This window comes from Biomphalaria glabrata, chromosome 4, assembly GCF_947242115.1.
Source record: "Biomphalaria glabrata chromosome 4, xgBioGlab47.1, whole genome shotgun sequence".
Classification (NCBI taxonomy): domain Eukaryota; kingdom Metazoa; phylum Mollusca; class Gastropoda; family Planorbidae; genus Biomphalaria; species Biomphalaria glabrata.
In genome coordinates this window covers 10528726-10546854 of record NC_074714.1, presented here as the reverse complement: position 1 = coordinate 10546854, position 18129 = coordinate 10528726, and the positions used below count along the sequence as shown (strand labels likewise).

At 32.6% G+C, this 18129-nt stretch overlaps 1 protein-coding gene across 3 annotated transcripts in view; it reads left to right on the top strand.

Annotated features, from left to right (window-relative positions):
* The window catches only part of LOC106056532 (dynein axonemal heavy chain 3-like), an 88700-nt gene that overhangs the window by 38540 nt on the left and 32031 nt on the right, over positions 1-18129 (top strand). For all 3 annotated transcript variants that reach the window (XM_056026527.1, XM_056026526.1, XM_056026528.1), the window contains 22 exons: positions 91-158; positions 459-687; positions 2484-2636; positions 2732-2870; positions 3354-3546; positions 3812-3920; positions 4107-4226; positions 5131-5301; positions 9952-10089; positions 10645-10788; positions 10889-11053; positions 11840-11974; positions 12212-12299; positions 13178-13308; positions 13502-13602; positions 13687-13801; positions 15547-15680; positions 15938-16201; positions 16539-16683; positions 16825-16968; positions 17236-17330; positions 17429-17578. In XM_056026527.1, the coding sequence (XP_055882502.1) occupies positions 91-158; positions 459-687; positions 2484-2636; positions 2732-2870; positions 3354-3546; positions 3812-3920; positions 4107-4226; positions 5131-5301; positions 9952-10089; positions 10645-10788; positions 10889-11053; positions 11840-11974; positions 12212-12299; positions 13178-13308; positions 13502-13602; positions 13687-13801; positions 15547-15680; positions 15938-16201; positions 16539-16683; positions 16825-16968; positions 17236-17330; positions 17429-17578 (3131 nt within the window). The remainder of the gene's footprint in view (positions 1-90; positions 159-458; positions 688-2483; positions 2637-2731; positions 2871-3353; positions 3547-3811; positions 3921-4106; positions 4227-5130; positions 5302-9951; positions 10090-10644; positions 10789-10888; positions 11054-11839; positions 11975-12211; positions 12300-13177; positions 13309-13501; positions 13603-13686; positions 13802-15546; positions 15681-15937; positions 16202-16538; positions 16684-16824; positions 16969-17235; positions 17331-17428; positions 17579-18129) is intronic.

The following is an 18129-nucleotide window of genomic DNA, read 5'->3' as shown; positions in this document are numbered from 1 at the left end:
CTGTATAATTAATGATTTTAATTTAAATGATAATACAATTTTTAAGTCAACTTTTAAAACTAATAAACTTAAAAATAATTTTTTTTTTAGTCAAAACTGGACGACATACAAAGAGGTTTAAATGACTACCTGGAAAAGAAGCGTCTCTTTTTCCCAAGGTTAGTTTTTTTGTTAGTTATTAATATTTTTTTTTTATAGTAAAGATCCTTTCAAATATTTTAAAGAGTTGTTTTTTTTTAATTCAATGTTTGTTGATTCCAAAATATATTAGATTAGGCATGTTATATTTTCAAAGAATATATTATTTTGTACAAATCAATCACATTAAGCTTCATGAAAATTAATTAATGCTTTTATCAAAATGTGTGTAACTACTAGTAAAATAGTACAGAGATATTTAATTTATCTAATACTAATATATGTCTTTTTGAATTAATATTTGTGCATGTTTCGGCCAGATTTTTCTTCCTCTCTAATGATGAGCTACTAGAGATTTTGTCTGAAACAAAAGACCCACTCAGGGTACAGCCTCATTTGAAAAAGTGTTTTGAAGGCATAGCGTGTTTGACCTTTGATGTAAATAAAGTCATACTGGCAATGGAATCAGCTGAAAAGGAAAGAGTGAATTTTACAATGAAAATTATTCCAGCTGATGCTCAGGGATTAGTGGAGAGATGGTTACAACAGGTTTATAATTTATTTTTAAAATAAACTTACAATGAAACTTGATTAAACTTGCATTCTTAGTCTGCCAGTGCACTGAAAACTGGCCTATAAAATGTATGTGTCATGTCTTTGAGTCCAAAGATGTTTTTAATGTGAAGTCTTTGTGATGTTTTGACCCTTTTATTTTGCAACAAAATCCTCATTGTTTTATTGGGGTGATCCTTTATGTCGTCAAATGATTTTCTTTTGGGTCACAAAGGCTTGAAGCACATCAAAAGTCAAAAAATAATTTGTCTTGACTGACTTTTTTTTTCTAACATGAAATAATACATTTTTACCTCTCTATCTTCTCTAACTTTCTAATTAAATTTGTGCATTTTAAATAGAATTCTTCTATTTTTTTCTATTCAGCTAAGGAATGGTTGGTTCCATTATTATAGTACACCATAAGTTGCTGATATTTCTGATGTCCTTTTTCATTGTATCTTACATGATTTCTCAGTCTAATGTAATGTGTAGGCTAATCAGTATAATTTTTCTGAGATTTTTAAAGGAATAGCTAAATATCATAATCAAGGCTCAAATGGACTACTAAAATGGACACTTATGGGACAGGGGCCTTTTATTAGGTCAGGACAAACCTTTGAGTAAGACAGAATTAGATTGAGTCGAAGCAGGACGTTTTGGCGCGAAGGTCGTTTTGGCGCGAGCCGTTTTGGCGACGGGACGTTTTGGCGCGAAATACATTATGTACGTTTATTGTATTATTTCTTTTAAAAGAATTATTCATATCTATGTTTTGCATGAGTATTTGTGTTAAGACATATTTTTCACGTACTATATGTAAATGTGTGTTTGTTTTTCACATCATTTTCTTTAATAAACATTTTGGCTTGTGTATGTGTGTTTATTAAGAGGCACACTTTTATTTTCAAAAAAGTTTTTTCAGAAATTATTTTAAAATTAAAAACAAAAATCGCGTGAGAGAGGGGAGGGGTGGAGGAAAGAGTATATACAAGGAGTGAAATGTGATTAAAAGAGAGGGGGCGGGATAGGTGTCACATGTAATGACCATTCCCAAGGAGATGATCGCCAGACGCATGACGCCAACGACCAGTGCTCGGTGCTGGTCTTGTCTTCATTTGTTTAACTAACCTGCGTCAATGCGAGATGTGTCACCCAAATCACCCCTACCCAATTTCTCAAAATATATCTTTCCACGTTAGAGTTTGTACTGACCACATTCCGTGTCTTGATCTTTACTATGTGTGGAGTTATTGTCGTCATTCAGAATTCAGCGTAATAGAGCTTTAGATGTTAACATGGTTTTTGTTATATTAAAGTGTGACACTTAGCTAGTTCGTATATTACACTAATGTCAAATAAAAAAAAATCTTTTGGAAAGAAATCCAAAAATGTCATCCAGTGCAATTAGCCTGTCATTACCATTCAGGAATCTGACTTATTATAGGCCTATATTCATGAAATAAGCAAAACCTTTATAATTAAAAATAAAACAACAATTCACTGAACGGTGTTAGAATTCATACTATGCATACAATATTATGGTAGAGTGAAATAAACATTGTTATAAAAGCTACGTGCTTATTAAATTATCGTCAAATGATATCTCGCGCCAAAACGTCCCGTCGCCAAAACGGCTGGCGCCAAAACGTCCTGGCGCCAAAACGGCGGGGCCAAAACGTCACGTACCGAGATTGAGTATTGCAGTATTGCAATGTTCCAGTTTGAGTATTGCAGTATTGCAATGTACCTGTTCTTAGATATTTTACGTAGCTGCATATTTTAACTTTCAGGTTGAGCAAGTCATGAAGATGAGTTTGAAAGAGGAGATGGGAAAAGCTGTGAAGGCTTACTCTCTTACAAAACGTGGTGAGTGGGTTTTACAGTGGCCTGGCCAGATAGTGCTTGCAGCAAGCCAAATACATTGGACAGCTGAAGTTACACAGGTAACCTAGTATATATTTAAAAATGAAACATATACTTACAGTACAAACCCTCACAACAATGACATTTCATTTTACCTTTTTTTTTTTTAAAACAGGCAATTAGATTTGGAGGTCTGAAGGCCTACTTGGCTCGTAGCAATAAACAAGTGGAAGAAATTGTTGAAATGGTGAGAGGAAAGCTTACAAAAATGGCCAGGATAACACTAGGAGCTCTAATTGTTATAGATGTACATGGTAAATTTCATTTTAAGTTACATTAAGTCATAGATCTAGGAATTTTGTTTTTAACAAAAGCCTCATTTTATCATAAGCTTAGACAAAAAGTTTAGAGCTAAGCCACAACACAAAAATAAATCAGCTCTAAACTAAAAATTGTTAATGCTACATTGCTTCTTTTTTTTAGAGACAAAATATCTGAAATTTAAAGGAAAATATTGTTTGAAAATTGGGTGTTAATGTTGAAATCCTGACCACCGAGCTCTTTCCGTTTTCTGTTAAATGTTAGAGAAATAAAAAGATGTTGGTGCTTGCATCTCTGGATTTCATCCCAAAACAATGTCCATTGATATTGATAAACTTGTGCTTGATAGAATTACATTCTTTGATAGGGAACTTTTTTTTTTCTCTTTTTTCAATATAATAAAAATACTTAATGAATGCACTTTAAGCATCACATGAAACATTGTTTTAAAGTTTTATTTTTATTCATGATCTCAGCTCGAGATGTGATTAGTAATTTGCTGCACACAACCAGTCCAGATGACTTCTCATGGATTTCCCAGCTCAGATATTACTTCAAGGATTCTGTTTGCAATGTGCAGATGATCACAACACAGGTGGCTTATTGCTATGAATACTTGGGTAACACAGGTCGATTGGTTATTACACCTTTGACTGATAGGTGTTACAGGTAATTCACTGAATGTTATAGAAATAACTTACTTTTTCTTTTATTTTTATCTTTAACCACCAGCTTAGATAGGCACTGATCTTGATTATGTCTTAAAGGTTCTTATAACTTTAAATCTTTAACCACCATTTTAGGCTTGAGAGGAAATGTCAAGTAGACACTCTGCTTATTCTTAAGTTGTTCAGTGAACTCATTGATTGTTTTTTATTTCTCATTTGAAAAAATTACTCGCTACACTATTTCTAAAGAAATAATGTTTGTTTAGAACATTGATGGGAGCTTTGCTACTAAACCTTGGTGGGGCACCTGAAGGTCCTGCAGGAACTGGCAAAACAGAAACATCTAAAGACTTGGCCAAGGCTGTGGCTAAACAGGTATAATGTTAGTTGTACCTATAGTTTAGTTTTTGATTTCCTATTGCTGTTAAAATCATACGCATTGTGCATAGCATTAAAATTATAATCAATTGGTTCATTTAAAAAAAAAATTTTCAAAACTTTTCAATAGTTAGCAACTTTAATATAAAAAGTGCCTTTACATTTGTCATTCATTGAATCTAGTGTGTTGTGTTCAACTGCTCTGATGGATTAGATTACAAGGCGATGGGCAAATTTTTTAAAGGTCTTGCCCAGTCTGGTGCATGGGCTTGCTTTGATGAGTTTAACAGGATCGAGTTAGAGGTACATTTAAGTAAAGTTAGTGATCTCTCTCTTCTGACATGATATTGGTATGATTTTAATAGCTATTGTTACATTCCTTTATGTATATTTTCTTTGGTAAAATGGTGCCACTTGGTGTGAATGCTTACATGAAGGTGATAATGTAGACAGCTTGAATGCTAGTTGCCATTGTTTGTTTTGGTGGAGGCACAGTGTCTAAATGGTAAAGCGCTTGGCTCCTGAACTGTTGGTCCCGAGATCGAATCCTAGTGAAGACACAGATTTTTTATTTTAGTATCTTTGGGCACCTCTGAGTCCACCCAGCTCTAATGGATACCTGACATTAGTGGAGAAAAAGTAAAGGTCATTCTGCTGGCCACATGACTCCCTTGTTAACCATTGGCCACAGAAACTTCATCTGCCCTAAAGATGGCAGGGTCTGAAAAGGGAACTTATTGTTTGCTATGAGGATTTAATTTTATGAAGTGTAATTAATCCTAATTTTGAACTATAGTTGTTGTTTTTTACATTACTTTTTCTATAGCTCATCTTTCATGCTACAGCATTCTCTGCTATATATTCCAATCTCTGTCTGGACATATGGGGCTGGAGGGAGATATCTGTTCTGCCTTTAGGCCCTCATTATATACAACTCAGCTTAAGTTGGGATTCAAACTCGGCCCCCTTGATAGTTAGCCAAGTTTTTTTTATGCCAATCAACCATATATCTCACTGTATATTTGTCAGACTCAGATCTAGTTGACAAGATATCATATTTAGATCCTGCAATAATTTCAGTCAGCTTCAAGACTTCTTTTGTATAGATATTTAGTTCTATATTCACCAAATTTTTTAGATTTAGGAAATTGAAATAGTAAACAAATATAGTTGTGAGCTTGACTAACCCTATTTTCTTTTTCTCCAGGTACTGTCTGTGATTGCCCAACAAGTGCAAACTATTCAAAGAGCCATCATGGACAAGGCTGGAACATTTGTTTTTGAAGGAACTGAGATCTCCCTGGATCCTACTTGTACCATTTTCATAACAATGAATCCTGGCTATGCTGGAAGAGCTGAACTACCAGACAATCTCAAAGTTAGCCTAATTTTAACATTGTAAATGGCGTTAAACGGTGTAATGTTGAAGAATGCGAATGTTGGGGAATGCTGGGTTCTTGCTTCCTGGAGTACTCTTGACACGTGACAAACATAGACACCACAAATTGACTTAAGTTTGTTTCAGCAGACAAATATAAAGTTTATTTTACAACATAATAATACTGCTCTCCTTGTTAGTGCTACAAGTCAAAAAATAATAAACAATCCTATCAGCATAACAGCGGTATCAAATATATCCAATACGTTAAACTCTCCAGAGTATATAACAAATCACGTCCGCATCTCAGCGGGTAACACTGTACAGAAATTACTAAATACATACTAGCTGAACACAGAACCAGATCTACCTTAGTCAACACTAAACTTAAAAAAGAAACAACAGTCATAATCAATCATCACACTTTAGATCAAAGCAACTTAAAAAATAACCTAACATACACATCCATAACACTAAAGAAGATTACCCATCACAAATGGAAGTTCTCAATCAGACACAGCAGAAATAAATACCTATCACTGTTAATATTAATAGCAGGAGATGTAGAGTCAAATCCAGGGCCTAGATCTAAAGATAGATGCAACATCTGCAAAAAAGTATGCACCATGAAACAGAAAGTCATTCAATGTGACACCTGCGATGAATGGTACCATGCATCATGTCTCCATATGAATACACCTGTGTATTATGCCTTAGGCAACAAAGATGCATCATGGCACTGTGTACCGTGTGGGTTACCTCAGTTTACATCAGGACTGTTTGATTCCTTTGATGCAGACACTTCTAACCCATACAACATCCTAAACACCATCCCAAACCAAACTCACCAACCACTAGCCAGATCCACTCCTGTTAAACCTAAATCTACTAAAATTAATACAACAGCCTCACTAAACAAACCTACTAAAGAAGTAACACCAAAATACCTTAAAACCTTAGTAATAAATTTTCAAAGCATTAGGAACAAAACAGCAGATTTAGAAATTTTATTAGAATGTGAGAAACCAGACATAATTGCAGGCACAGAAACTTGGCTACATCCTGAAATTTATAATGCAGAAATTTTCAATAGTAATTATGAAATTTTTAGAAAAGATAGGGCTGATAATCATAAAGGTGTTCTTTTAGCAATAAAAAACACTCTTATAGCAGAAGAAATTACCTTACCTAACTCAAAAAATATAGAATCAACATTTTGTAAAATCAATACCACCTCAACATCCCTAATAATAGGCAGCATTTACAGACCACCAAATTCTAGTTTAGAATACATGCAGGAACTATGTAATCAGATTACGACACTTAAAGAGACAAATAAAAATGCAGTTTTTTGGATTATGGGTGATTTCAACCTACCTGATATAAATTGGAAAACACTAACCATAGATAAACACCAAAACCTTAAGGACATAAATGAGCTTTTCATAGAAACTTTACACAACCTAAGTTTAGATCAAATCATTAAAAAGCCAACTAGATTAAACAACACATTAGATCTCTTCTTAACCAACAGACCTGGATTAGTAGTTGATTATGATATTATCCCTGGTCTATCAGACCATGAGATCATAAAAATACACAGTCAGATAAAAGCAGTAGCCAATACAAAACCCAAAAGAAAAATCTTACTCTGGAATAAATGTAACATAACACAACTACACCAAGCTGCATTAAACTTTCAACAAACATTCTTATTAGAAAAAGACATTAACCAACCAGTCGATGACCTCTGGAATTTCATTAAAAACCATCTTAAAAGCATTATAGAAAATCAAATACCAACTAAATACACATCAAACAAAATAAATAAATGCTGGTTTAATAATAGACTAAAGAAGCTTTCTAAACAGAAGGAAAACCTATATAGAAAATTTAAAGAAACTAATGCAGAAAGAGTTTACAAAAAGTATATAAAAATTAAACACTTAACCCAAAAAGTAAGCAGACAGCTGCAGAGTGAATACATAAACAATGTAATATCTAAAGACAACAACAAAAACCTATGGTCATACATTAAGTCTAAGAAAATGGAAACAACAGGCGTAGCGCCATTAAAGGATGAACATAACATAATACATAATGATAATGAAACTAAAGCAAACATTCTAAACAAATACTTTGCATCAGCATTCTCAGCCCCAGGAGACAAAGACATATTACTGAATTTGAACCAAGTAGACAACATAGAAGATATAGTAGTACAAGAAAATGGAATTCAAAAACTATTAGCCAACACCAAACCAAATAAAGCTTCTGGACCTGATGGTATTCCAGCTAGATTACTCAAAGAACTAAGTAATGAGCTAGCCCCAGTGTTCAAAATACTCTTTCAGGATTCACTTAACCAGGGCAGAGTACCAAAGGACTGGAAAGAAGCTAATGTCACCCCCCCTATTTAAAAAAGGAGAAAAATCTGACCCAGGAAACTACAGACCAGTATCACTTACCAGCATCACATGTAAAATCCTAGAACACATAATATGTAGCAACATCATAAACCACTTAGACAAACATAATGTCCTCACACCATACCAACATGGCTTTAGGAAATATAGATCATGTGAAACACAACTAATAGGACTAATTGATGATTTTTCAAAAGGTTTAGATAATAGTGAACAAATAGATGCTATCTTACTAGATTTTTCTAAGGCTTTTGACAAAGTTCACCACCATAGTTTGCTTAAAAAATTAAAATATTTCGGCATTAATGGTCCACTGCATCAGTGGATCAAAGACTTTCTGATAGGGAGAGAACAAACTGTAATAATAAATGGCTCTAAATCAACACCGATAACAGTAAACTCAGGTGTACCTCAAGGTACAGTCTTGGGTCCACTACTATTTTTAATTTACATAAATGATTTACCAAATTGCATTAGTTCAGGAACAAAAGTCAGATTATTTGCAGACGATTGCATAATATATAGAACAATAAAAACAACACAAGACACAGATATTTTACAAAGAGAATTAGATGAATTACAGAAATGGGAATCAAATTGGAGCATGTCTTTCCACCCAGAAAAATGTCAGTTGTTAAGAGTAACAAAAAAACTAAAACAAATTAATTCCGCTTATCTTATTCATGGCAAACCAGTATCACAGACTAAAAACGCAAAATACCTAGGTGTTATAATAAATGAAAAACTATCATGGAATCCACATATTGATGAAACTACAAAAAAATCAAACAAAGCATTAGGATTTATTAAAAGAAATTTCTATAAATCAAACAAGAACATAAAACTAAAATGTTACTTAACCTTGGTTAGGCCAATAATAGAATATGCATCCTCCGTTTGGGACCCCTCAACTCAAGAAAACATTAAGAAACTGGAACAGACACAAAATAGAGCAGTGAGATTCATAACAAACGAATATTCACATTTGACTAGAGTAACACCTTTAGTAAAATCACTAAATTTAGAAAGCCTTCAGGACAGAAGGCTCAAAAGTAAAGTAACAATAATACATAAAACACTGAACCATAATCTTCAAATACAAAAACAAAATTTAATAAAATACTCTGAAAGACACAAAGATAAAGGCACATTCCTCGTCCCATATGCTAGGACAAATTTGTACAAATACTCCTTCTTCCCTAGTGCTATTAGAGCATGGAATGGGTTGCCTGAGCTAGCCAGGAAAACCAGTGACTTGGCAGAATTTAAGTCATTGGTTAATATGCATGACTAAATGCATGACGCGTAGGACGTAATCATCTTCTTTTTTGAAGTAACGTCTGTATTATATAAGATAAGATAGAATAACTAATAAAATTACATGTCTCAAAAGACCACTGGCAACAACTGCCCAAATGACACTATCTAACTGAAATTACTACTCGACTTTTCTAAGTTGCTACTGTCCGTTCCGGACCAAAATATTACTTGACCACCCGGTCTAAAGGATACCACTTGACTGAACTCAAAGTCAACTTTATTCATTCTACTTTCTGTTTTCTACATCAGGAATTCCACGTGTCTTTTATTATCTTAACATGACGTGAACATTAGATCAGGCAATGTCAACTGAGACTGTGACAAACATATATTGTAAAACAGATTTTACAATTTTAGGATCCATGTGTATAATTTGTTTTCAGTATAAAACTTTATACTTTAAATCCAAGGGCAAGTAATTATAACTTAATAGTAGCCAATATCTTATTAATACATTTTCTTCCCTCTGTTTTTGTTTTGAAATGAATAGATGGACATTGATATTTTCTATGGATTATTTTGAAATGAATAGATGGACATTGATATTTTCTACGGATTATTTTGAAATACTTATTAAATTTATTTAATGAGTTCACAGAAATTTGTGTTTTACAAGTTTTAGAATTATCATAAGCAATGAAAATGTGTCTTGGTACTGAACTGGCTACAAAATTTTACTTATCTACATACATCAAACTTTGGAACCTGAATTTTATTGAACACAAAAGAAAAGGAAAAAATAAGTGTTTTGTTGGCCTGATACAAAAAAACAAAAAACAATTACTACTCATTAATAATGTCCTAAGTGAACAAAATAGTTCTTTTGTTCTTGATTATTTATCTCAAAGCATCATATTTTCAATAATTCAGTATCATAATAAAAATATTTATTTGTTCACTTAAGGTGCTTTTCCGTACAGTAGCCATGATGGTTCCAGACTATGCAATGATTGCAGAAATTTCTCTTTATTCTAATGGATTTGTTAATTCAAGAAGCCTAGCTTTAAAAATTGTGGCCACTTACAGACTTTGTTCTGAACAAGTAAGTTTTACTTAATCTTAGCCATTCTATTAGACAATTTTTTTAAACATTTGTAGTTTTAATGATTAGTGTTATTTAAGAGAAAATATTTTGATTAAGTTGCATTTGAATAGCATAGATTATACAGACTTGCAATGTACATGCCTATCAGTAGGCTTGAGAATTAGAAAGAATGTTTTGTATACAAATATTACTTAATCTTGTCAACATCATCACTTAAAGTAAAACATTTGATCAAAAGGTTTCTCAAATCAAGTAATTTTTTTGCAGCCCAATTTAACTAATTAGAAACTTAAAAGTCAACAATAAAAACACTTTCTATTTTAACATTCTTTTTCAACTTCTTCTATCATATATTCATACAAATATAAAGCTATTTTGAAATTTCACACAAAAGGATAAATATCATTGGATATAGATTATAAAATGATGAGAAAAAACGGACGCATAATATTTCAATAAAAGATACAGAACATGCCTATTATTAATACTTTTCTGTGACACTGTGTATTTCTTTCATGTGAAGTAAGTGCTCAATTTTTTAACAACTTTTAGTTGTCATCTCAACATCACTATGACTATGGCATGAGAGCTGTCAAATCTGTCCTTACCGCGGCTGGAAACTTGAAACTCAAATATCCAGAACAAGAAGAGGATGTATTAGTATTGAGATCTATTTGTGATGTGAACCTTCCCAAGGTAAATAAAACAAAACTATCAAGGTCTTTTATTATTATTATTACTGCCTGTAAATTAAGTGTTTTACCATTTCTTTTTGTTTTGTTTTTTTCCCTGTCAGTTTTTGTCAGATGATCTGGAGCTTTTCAAAGGCATCATTTCGGATTTATTTCCTGACATTAGTTTACCAGAACCTGACTACAGGTGTCTGGAGGAAGTGTTGGTTGAAAGAATCAAAGAAACCAATTTACAGTGTGTGCCCTGGTTCATCTCCAAAATAATACAAGTAAATGTCATTTGAGACTTTATAAATATTTGCTCATTAATCTAGGTGTTAACTATTGAAAACAGACATTAAAAAAATAATTAATTGCTTCTGGAACATCGTTAAACTTTTTAAAGGCCCTAACGGTACGTTTAAATAATTTTGTAATCATTCATTAAATTTAAAATATCTAATATGATATATAAGAATGAGCCAAGAAAACAACAACAAACAAGGATTTATTTGAAGTTGTAGTACCTCAAAGTAAACAAATTAAATATTTATAAAGACATATTTATAACATAATCAACACTTCTCTTACAGTTCCTATAGTACTGTTATGGTAATGAAACTAATTTAAACCTCAGCCTAACCCTGCAATCAAGTTTAAAATCCTCAGTTAAGCCATAGATTTCTATAGCATGTCCAACCATTGGAGCATACTACTTTAAGAGTATACTCTGATGTTCAATATATATAAATTTCTAAGTGGCTGTTTGAGATTTGGCTGGTTACATATGATCTTTTTTTTTTTTGCTTTCATTTAATATGATTTACAATTTCAAATAAAGGAAATTTCTCAGAAAAAAAATACATAGTTATAAAGACAAATAGGGGAAAGACATTTTTGGCTCCACTCTCATCTGTCACATTGTCCACTTCTTTTAAGAACTCATGCCAAAGATTATAATTTATTTAAATGTACTTTTAGCAATAAATTTAAAGGCATACATATTTTTTAAACTAAAATATTCCAAAGAACAAGAATTGTATTTTTCATTAATATTCCACTTTTCAAAATAACAGATTTATGAAATGATTCAAGTCAGGCATGGCTTAATGATTGTTGGAGATCCGCTTGGTGGAAAAACATCAGCCTTCAAAACTCTGGCTTCATCCTTAGGAAACTTACATCGAAAAGGATTAATGGAAGAAAACCTTGTGAGACCAACTATTCTATTATCAATTTAAACTATTATACAAGTTAATCAAGGCACAAAAAAAATTTTTTTACAATGAAGAAAAAAAGTATACATTTTCACTTGTTTAGTTTATAAAAGACATAAAACTTGGTCAAGTTTTTTATTTGGACAATTTATACATTCTCACTTAATAAAGTTATTTCAGTATTATAATCAGAAGTAAGATTTTTTTTTTAAAGTGTTTTATTTTTGTTAGGTCATTTACAACATCATAAACCCTAAAGCAATCACGATGGGCCAATTGTATGGCAGATTTGATCCAGTGTCTCATGAATGGACTGATGGTTTGTTTGATTATCTATTAGAAAACTTAGTATTGTATGCATAACAGTAGGCCAACATAACATCAATTATTTAAACTTAGAAAACCCAGTAACTAGGCATTAGTTAAAAGTACATATCTTTCAATTTGTAAAAGTTTCCCCTAATGGCCAAGTTGTCTGTAAACATCATCTGTATCTATGTCCAGCAGTTCATAAGAGATTCTTGGGTTAGCTAAGCAGTAGAAAATTCCTCTCTATCCTGACGAGATGAACAAAATAACAGAGAATAGTATAAACAAAAAAATGGATCGATTCTAACTCAACCTTAGAGAAAATGCTTATTACAAGCTAACCCCAAATGATTGATGAGTCATTTTCACTCCGAACTTGTCACAACAGAATAAGAATACATGTTCTGGAAGCTAAAAAATGGAAGTAGCAAATAATGCCCTTGTGGAGTGTCACCAGGGAATGCTGACCATGTCCTCCTAAGCTGCATACTTTATTGAAAGACAAAACTTGAATAAGATCCTGGCCCCAAAACAACGCTATAGAAGAAAAACTGTATGGAGAGTTGCTTGATCTGGAAAGGTTTTAGCAGTTCATCTCAGATATAAAACTAGTCATCTGAATCCTCCTATATGAGAACGTAGAAGAAGGTCAGCTTAACAACCAATTCTCTATACTTTTCCCAATTGATTTTGGATACTCATTAAAGTTAGGTTGACTCTGTATACTCCCAAATTAAAATGCTAGCCTTTGAGTGGGTTTCAAATTTGGGAGTTTTGATTTCTAAGCCAAGCACTTTGCCACTTGCTCCACACTAGATAAAATGAATTACTTAATGACACATCCTATCAATGTGTAAACTAATTTTGAAATTTGCATTTCACTTAAAGGTGTTCTAGCCAATACTTTCAGACAACATGCTTCAGACTCCAGCCCTAGTCGTAAGTGGATTGTGTTTGATGGACCAGTGGATGCCATATGGATTGAAAATATGAATACTGTACTGGATGATAACAAAAAGGTGAACTTTTAATGTTTAATCTCATGAATTAATCATTTGTATACCTAAACTCTTCTGTCATGCTTTAAGTCTAATCCTTTTAATAAATATAAATAGTGTATAAAGTTCAAAAGTTTAATTTCTTGAAGTATTAATCCTATGTATCCTCAAAGCTCAGTTAACTAAAACAAAAATCTCCCTTTCTTTTATCTAGCTTTGTCTAATGAGTGGAGAAATAATACAAATGAATAGCACACAGAATATGATATTTGAACCACAAGATTTAGAACAAGCATCACCAGCAACAGTTAGCAGGTATGTAGTGTGTTGTAGCTTATACAATTATATTATACAATCAATACATTATTGTGTAAGAAAATTCAAACTTCCATTCATCAGATGTGGGATGATCTACATGGATCCATCACAACTAGGCTGGGAGCCATTCATTGCTTCATGGCTTGCAACGGAACTGCCTTCTGTTTTAAAGAAAGAACAAAGAGATATGATTAAGGTATCTATATTTGATGGGTTCATACTTAAATGAATAGGCAATGTAGGCCTAGCTCAGTGGTGTAATTTCTATTAATAACTAATGACATGCCAGTGGCAAACAGTGCTTAAAGACAACCACTTAGTTTCATAAGAATCACACCTTTTACAAAGTAGCCTCTGAAGAACTACCAAGTAGGCCTACAAACAGTAATAATGCTAAGTTTCTAACTACTTTTAATGATTACACTTCAGTAAATGTTATATATTTAGTTATTTAAATGAAAGCGGATTGTTTTGTTTGGATTGACTTAAGTACACTTAAGAGATGGTCTATTCTGCTGGGGACAAAAAGAAATGAAAGTTGAACAAAAGAATGTGGTGGCCGAGGGGTACAACACTTGCTTGTTGATATGAGGATCCCAAGCTCAGTTCATGGTCTAGATTTTTAAACTTTTCATTCAGAGCTGTTCAGATGTAATATGATGGCCAACAGATAACATACATTGTGGAAACTAATTAGAGACACCCTCATTAACCGTAGGCCACAGAAACAGATGACCTTTAGATCATCTGCCCTATACACCACAAGGTCTGAATAAGGAATTTTTTTTTTTTTTATGAACTGATTACATTTGTAGTGATAAAGACAGAAGATGGAGATGGCTGGGCTCGGTACGTGACGTTTTGGCGCCGGGATGTTTTGGCGCGAGCCGTTTTGGCGCGAGATATCATTTGACGATTATTTAATAAGCACGTAGCTTTTATAACAATGTTTATTTCACTCTACCATAATATTGTATGTATAGTATGAATTCTAACACCGTTCAGCGAATAGTTTTTTTTTTATTATAAAGGTTTTGCTTATTTCATGAATATAGGCCAATAATAAGTCAGATTCCTGAATGGAAATGACATGCTAATGCTATATGTGAGTTCTGCACTGGATGACATTTTTGGATTTCTTTCCAAAAGATTTTTTTTTATTTGACATTAGTGTAATATACTAACTAGCTAAGTGTCACACTTTAATATAACAAAAACCTTGTTAACATCTAAAACTTTTTTGAAAATAAAAGTGTGCCTCTTAATAAACACACATACACAAGCCAAAATGTTTATTAAAGAAAATGATGTGAAAAACAAACACACATTTACATTTAGTACGTGAAAAATATGTCTTAACACAAACACTCATGCAAAACATAGATATGAATAATTCTTTTAAAAGAAATAATACAATAAACGTACATAATGTATTTAGCGCCAAAACGTCCCGTCGCCAAAATGGCTCGCGCCAATACGACCTTCGCGCCAAAACGGCGGTGCCAAAACGTCCTGCTTCGGGCTGGGCTATGCATTCAGAATGAGGATAGATGCATTGACCAAGACTGCTTTGAAAATGACATCTACGGTTAAGAAAAAGACCAAAGAACATGTGTCATGAACATCAAAGGAGACAGAGGGAAGGGTGTCTAATATTATAGCACAAGACTAAGAATATGCTGCTCACTTGCCAATGCTTATTGTGCTGGTAGACATTGAAATAGGATGATGATCATGACTATGTTTGCTACATAAAACTCTTGTAAACTATTGGCCACAGAAAAGGCTGAACCCCAAGTTCACTGTTCTCACAAAACTTTATTTTTTAATGTAAATGTTTTTCCTCTTGTACAGCTTAGATAAAACTTGTCAATATTATCCAAACAGTTTAATGAAACTTGCATGTCTGATCCTGTAGATTTTTGTTTTTCATTTCCCTAGCTCCTGTTTGATTGGATTCTACCGCCATGTTTAAATTTTGTGATGAAATCTTGCAAGCATATCTTGCAGTTACAGCAGCTTCACTATGTGGTTTGTTTACTCAAAATGTACAGTTGCCTTATGGAGGAAGTCAAGTAATCACCTTGATTATTCTTAATTATTAATGTTCACCTCATAAGTAGTGAAAATATGACTATTTATTTAAAAAAAGGTTAGAAATCTATCATTTTCTATTTTGAAAAAAAAATATGGTTCTCCTATTTTCCAAATGTCTTGTATGCAGGCAGAGGGATTTTGAACAGTGAACATTCTGTTGATAGTTTTAGGAGCATAGTCTACTAGATTTAGTTACATTATTCTGTATTGGTATTTTTGTTTGCTGTTACTGCAGGAAGCTAGGTAAAGATGATGAAGATGATGACAACTTTGTCGTTGGTGACATGGATAAAGAGGAAACTGAGGCAGACTCTACAGTCCCAGTGGGAGCCAGTGAGAAGAAGCTGGAAGAGGAGCGCACCAACATGCTTGTGGCTTACTTTTTATTCTCAGTGGTTTGGTCTCTTGGCTCCACACTGGACAATGATTCCAGAATAAAGTTTGATGAGTTTTTCAGAGAGCTGTGTGATATGGAAGCCAGCAAAGACAAATTCCCAAAGTGAGTTTTTTTTTTTATGCAGCATATAAAGGTAGATCATGGCAAAGCAACTCTAGAAGTTCATTATGTGGAAGATATTTACAGTGGGAAGAAGAGGTAGCTCAATCAATGCACTAAACACTACATTTTGAAATTGAGTTTCTAGAATTCTCTCTAGTTTATCATATCTTTCTCTCACATTATGCATCCTTAGTGCTGATTTTCCATCATTCCTGTAATTCAATGATGATGAAATCTTAGTATTTATTATTTTAGATTGTTGTTTCTATTATAGACCTTAAGAGAACCCTTTTAATTGAATAACTTGTTTAAGGATTTGTGTTCTTATTATATTCAGGCCTAAAGATCTGAAGTTTCCAAGAGCTGTTCTCATCCCAAAAAAAGGGTTGATCTATGATCATGTCTTTGTCCGTAAACAGTTTGGATCCTGGAGTACATGGGCAAGTCAAGTGCAAAGTGCTAACATAGATGATAAAACTCAGGTAAACAAATTGTATTTCAATAGTTTAGAATAAAATTTTTAAAATTATAATTTCCCCCATTTTTTTTGTATTTTTAAATTTGTTTTTACTATGATATAGATATACTATTGTTATAATGCAACCTTGTTTTTATTTTCTTAGGTCAATTCTCTGATAATCTCAACAGTAGAAACAGAGAGGCAACGTTACTTTCTCAAACTTTTTCTTCCTAAAGATTTCCCTCTTCTGTTTGTTGGTCCAACAGGAACTGGTAAAAGTGCCATTACAAACAGTTATCTGCTTGAAGTAAGTCCAAATCTGATGATTGAAGCTATTTTCCAACATATTGAGAAATATATGAAAGTGTTTTCTATTCAATTGTCAGATTTCAATATTCAATTCAAGTTAATGCAACTTTTATTCATAAATTATTTACCAAAACTTGTCTTACAAATTCTTTTAGGGTTTGTCTTTTAACCTCTGAGTGGGCCTTTTCCTTAAGTCTTTTTATTATTAAAATATATTATTGCCTTGTAAGATGATAAACATCTCTAATGCTCTTCTCTATCCTAGTTACCCAGAGACAAGTATGTGATCAACAACATTAACTTTTCAGCACAGACAACAGCCAATCAAACACAAGATATAATATTCTCTAAACTTGAAAGGTAATGTAACTCAAAGATAAAATTAAATATCAATTTTAAAAAATTAAAGTTAATATTTTTATGTCATTCATGTCTTTTTTTTAAATTTATTTATGCAGAAGAAAGAAAGATATTTATGGGCCAACAGTTGGGAAGAAGATGTGTATTTTTGTGGATGATCTGAACATGCCAGCAAAAGAAAAATATGGGGCACAGCCTCCAATAGAAATATTAAGACAGTGGATTGATCATGGATTCTGGTATGACAGGTAATACAATAATTGTAGATAAATTATTGTGTAGATGTTGATCTTCCAACTATCCAAATCCTTGTTTTGATCTTTGAAACCTCATTTTAGGCTCAGTTTAAATGTTTTTAATACACATCTTAGATGAAAGAACAGTTTTAAGTGTTAAATTTGTTTCTAAAGAAAATAATCATAAAAAATAGACAAGATTTTCTAGATATAGCTATACTATTATGGTAAAATACTTCTTGTGCAATTGTAGTTATCTATCTGATCTACAAAGTACAGACTTGGAATCCACACTTAAATTTACAAAAATATTGAGAGAAACAAGAATGTCTCTAGTCAAAGTTAAAATAAAAAAAATAATTAAAATTGGTTGCTTCTAGGTTCACTTCCTGGTGAAGAGGGATTTTTAATTGGATACCTGACATTAGATGGTTGGTCATTGTGCTGGCCACATGACACGTTAACCTTAGGTCAGAGAAACAGATGAACTTACATAATCTTCCCTATAGATTGCAAGGTCATACTTTAAAATTGGTTGTCTGTTATTGCAAATATTAATAAAA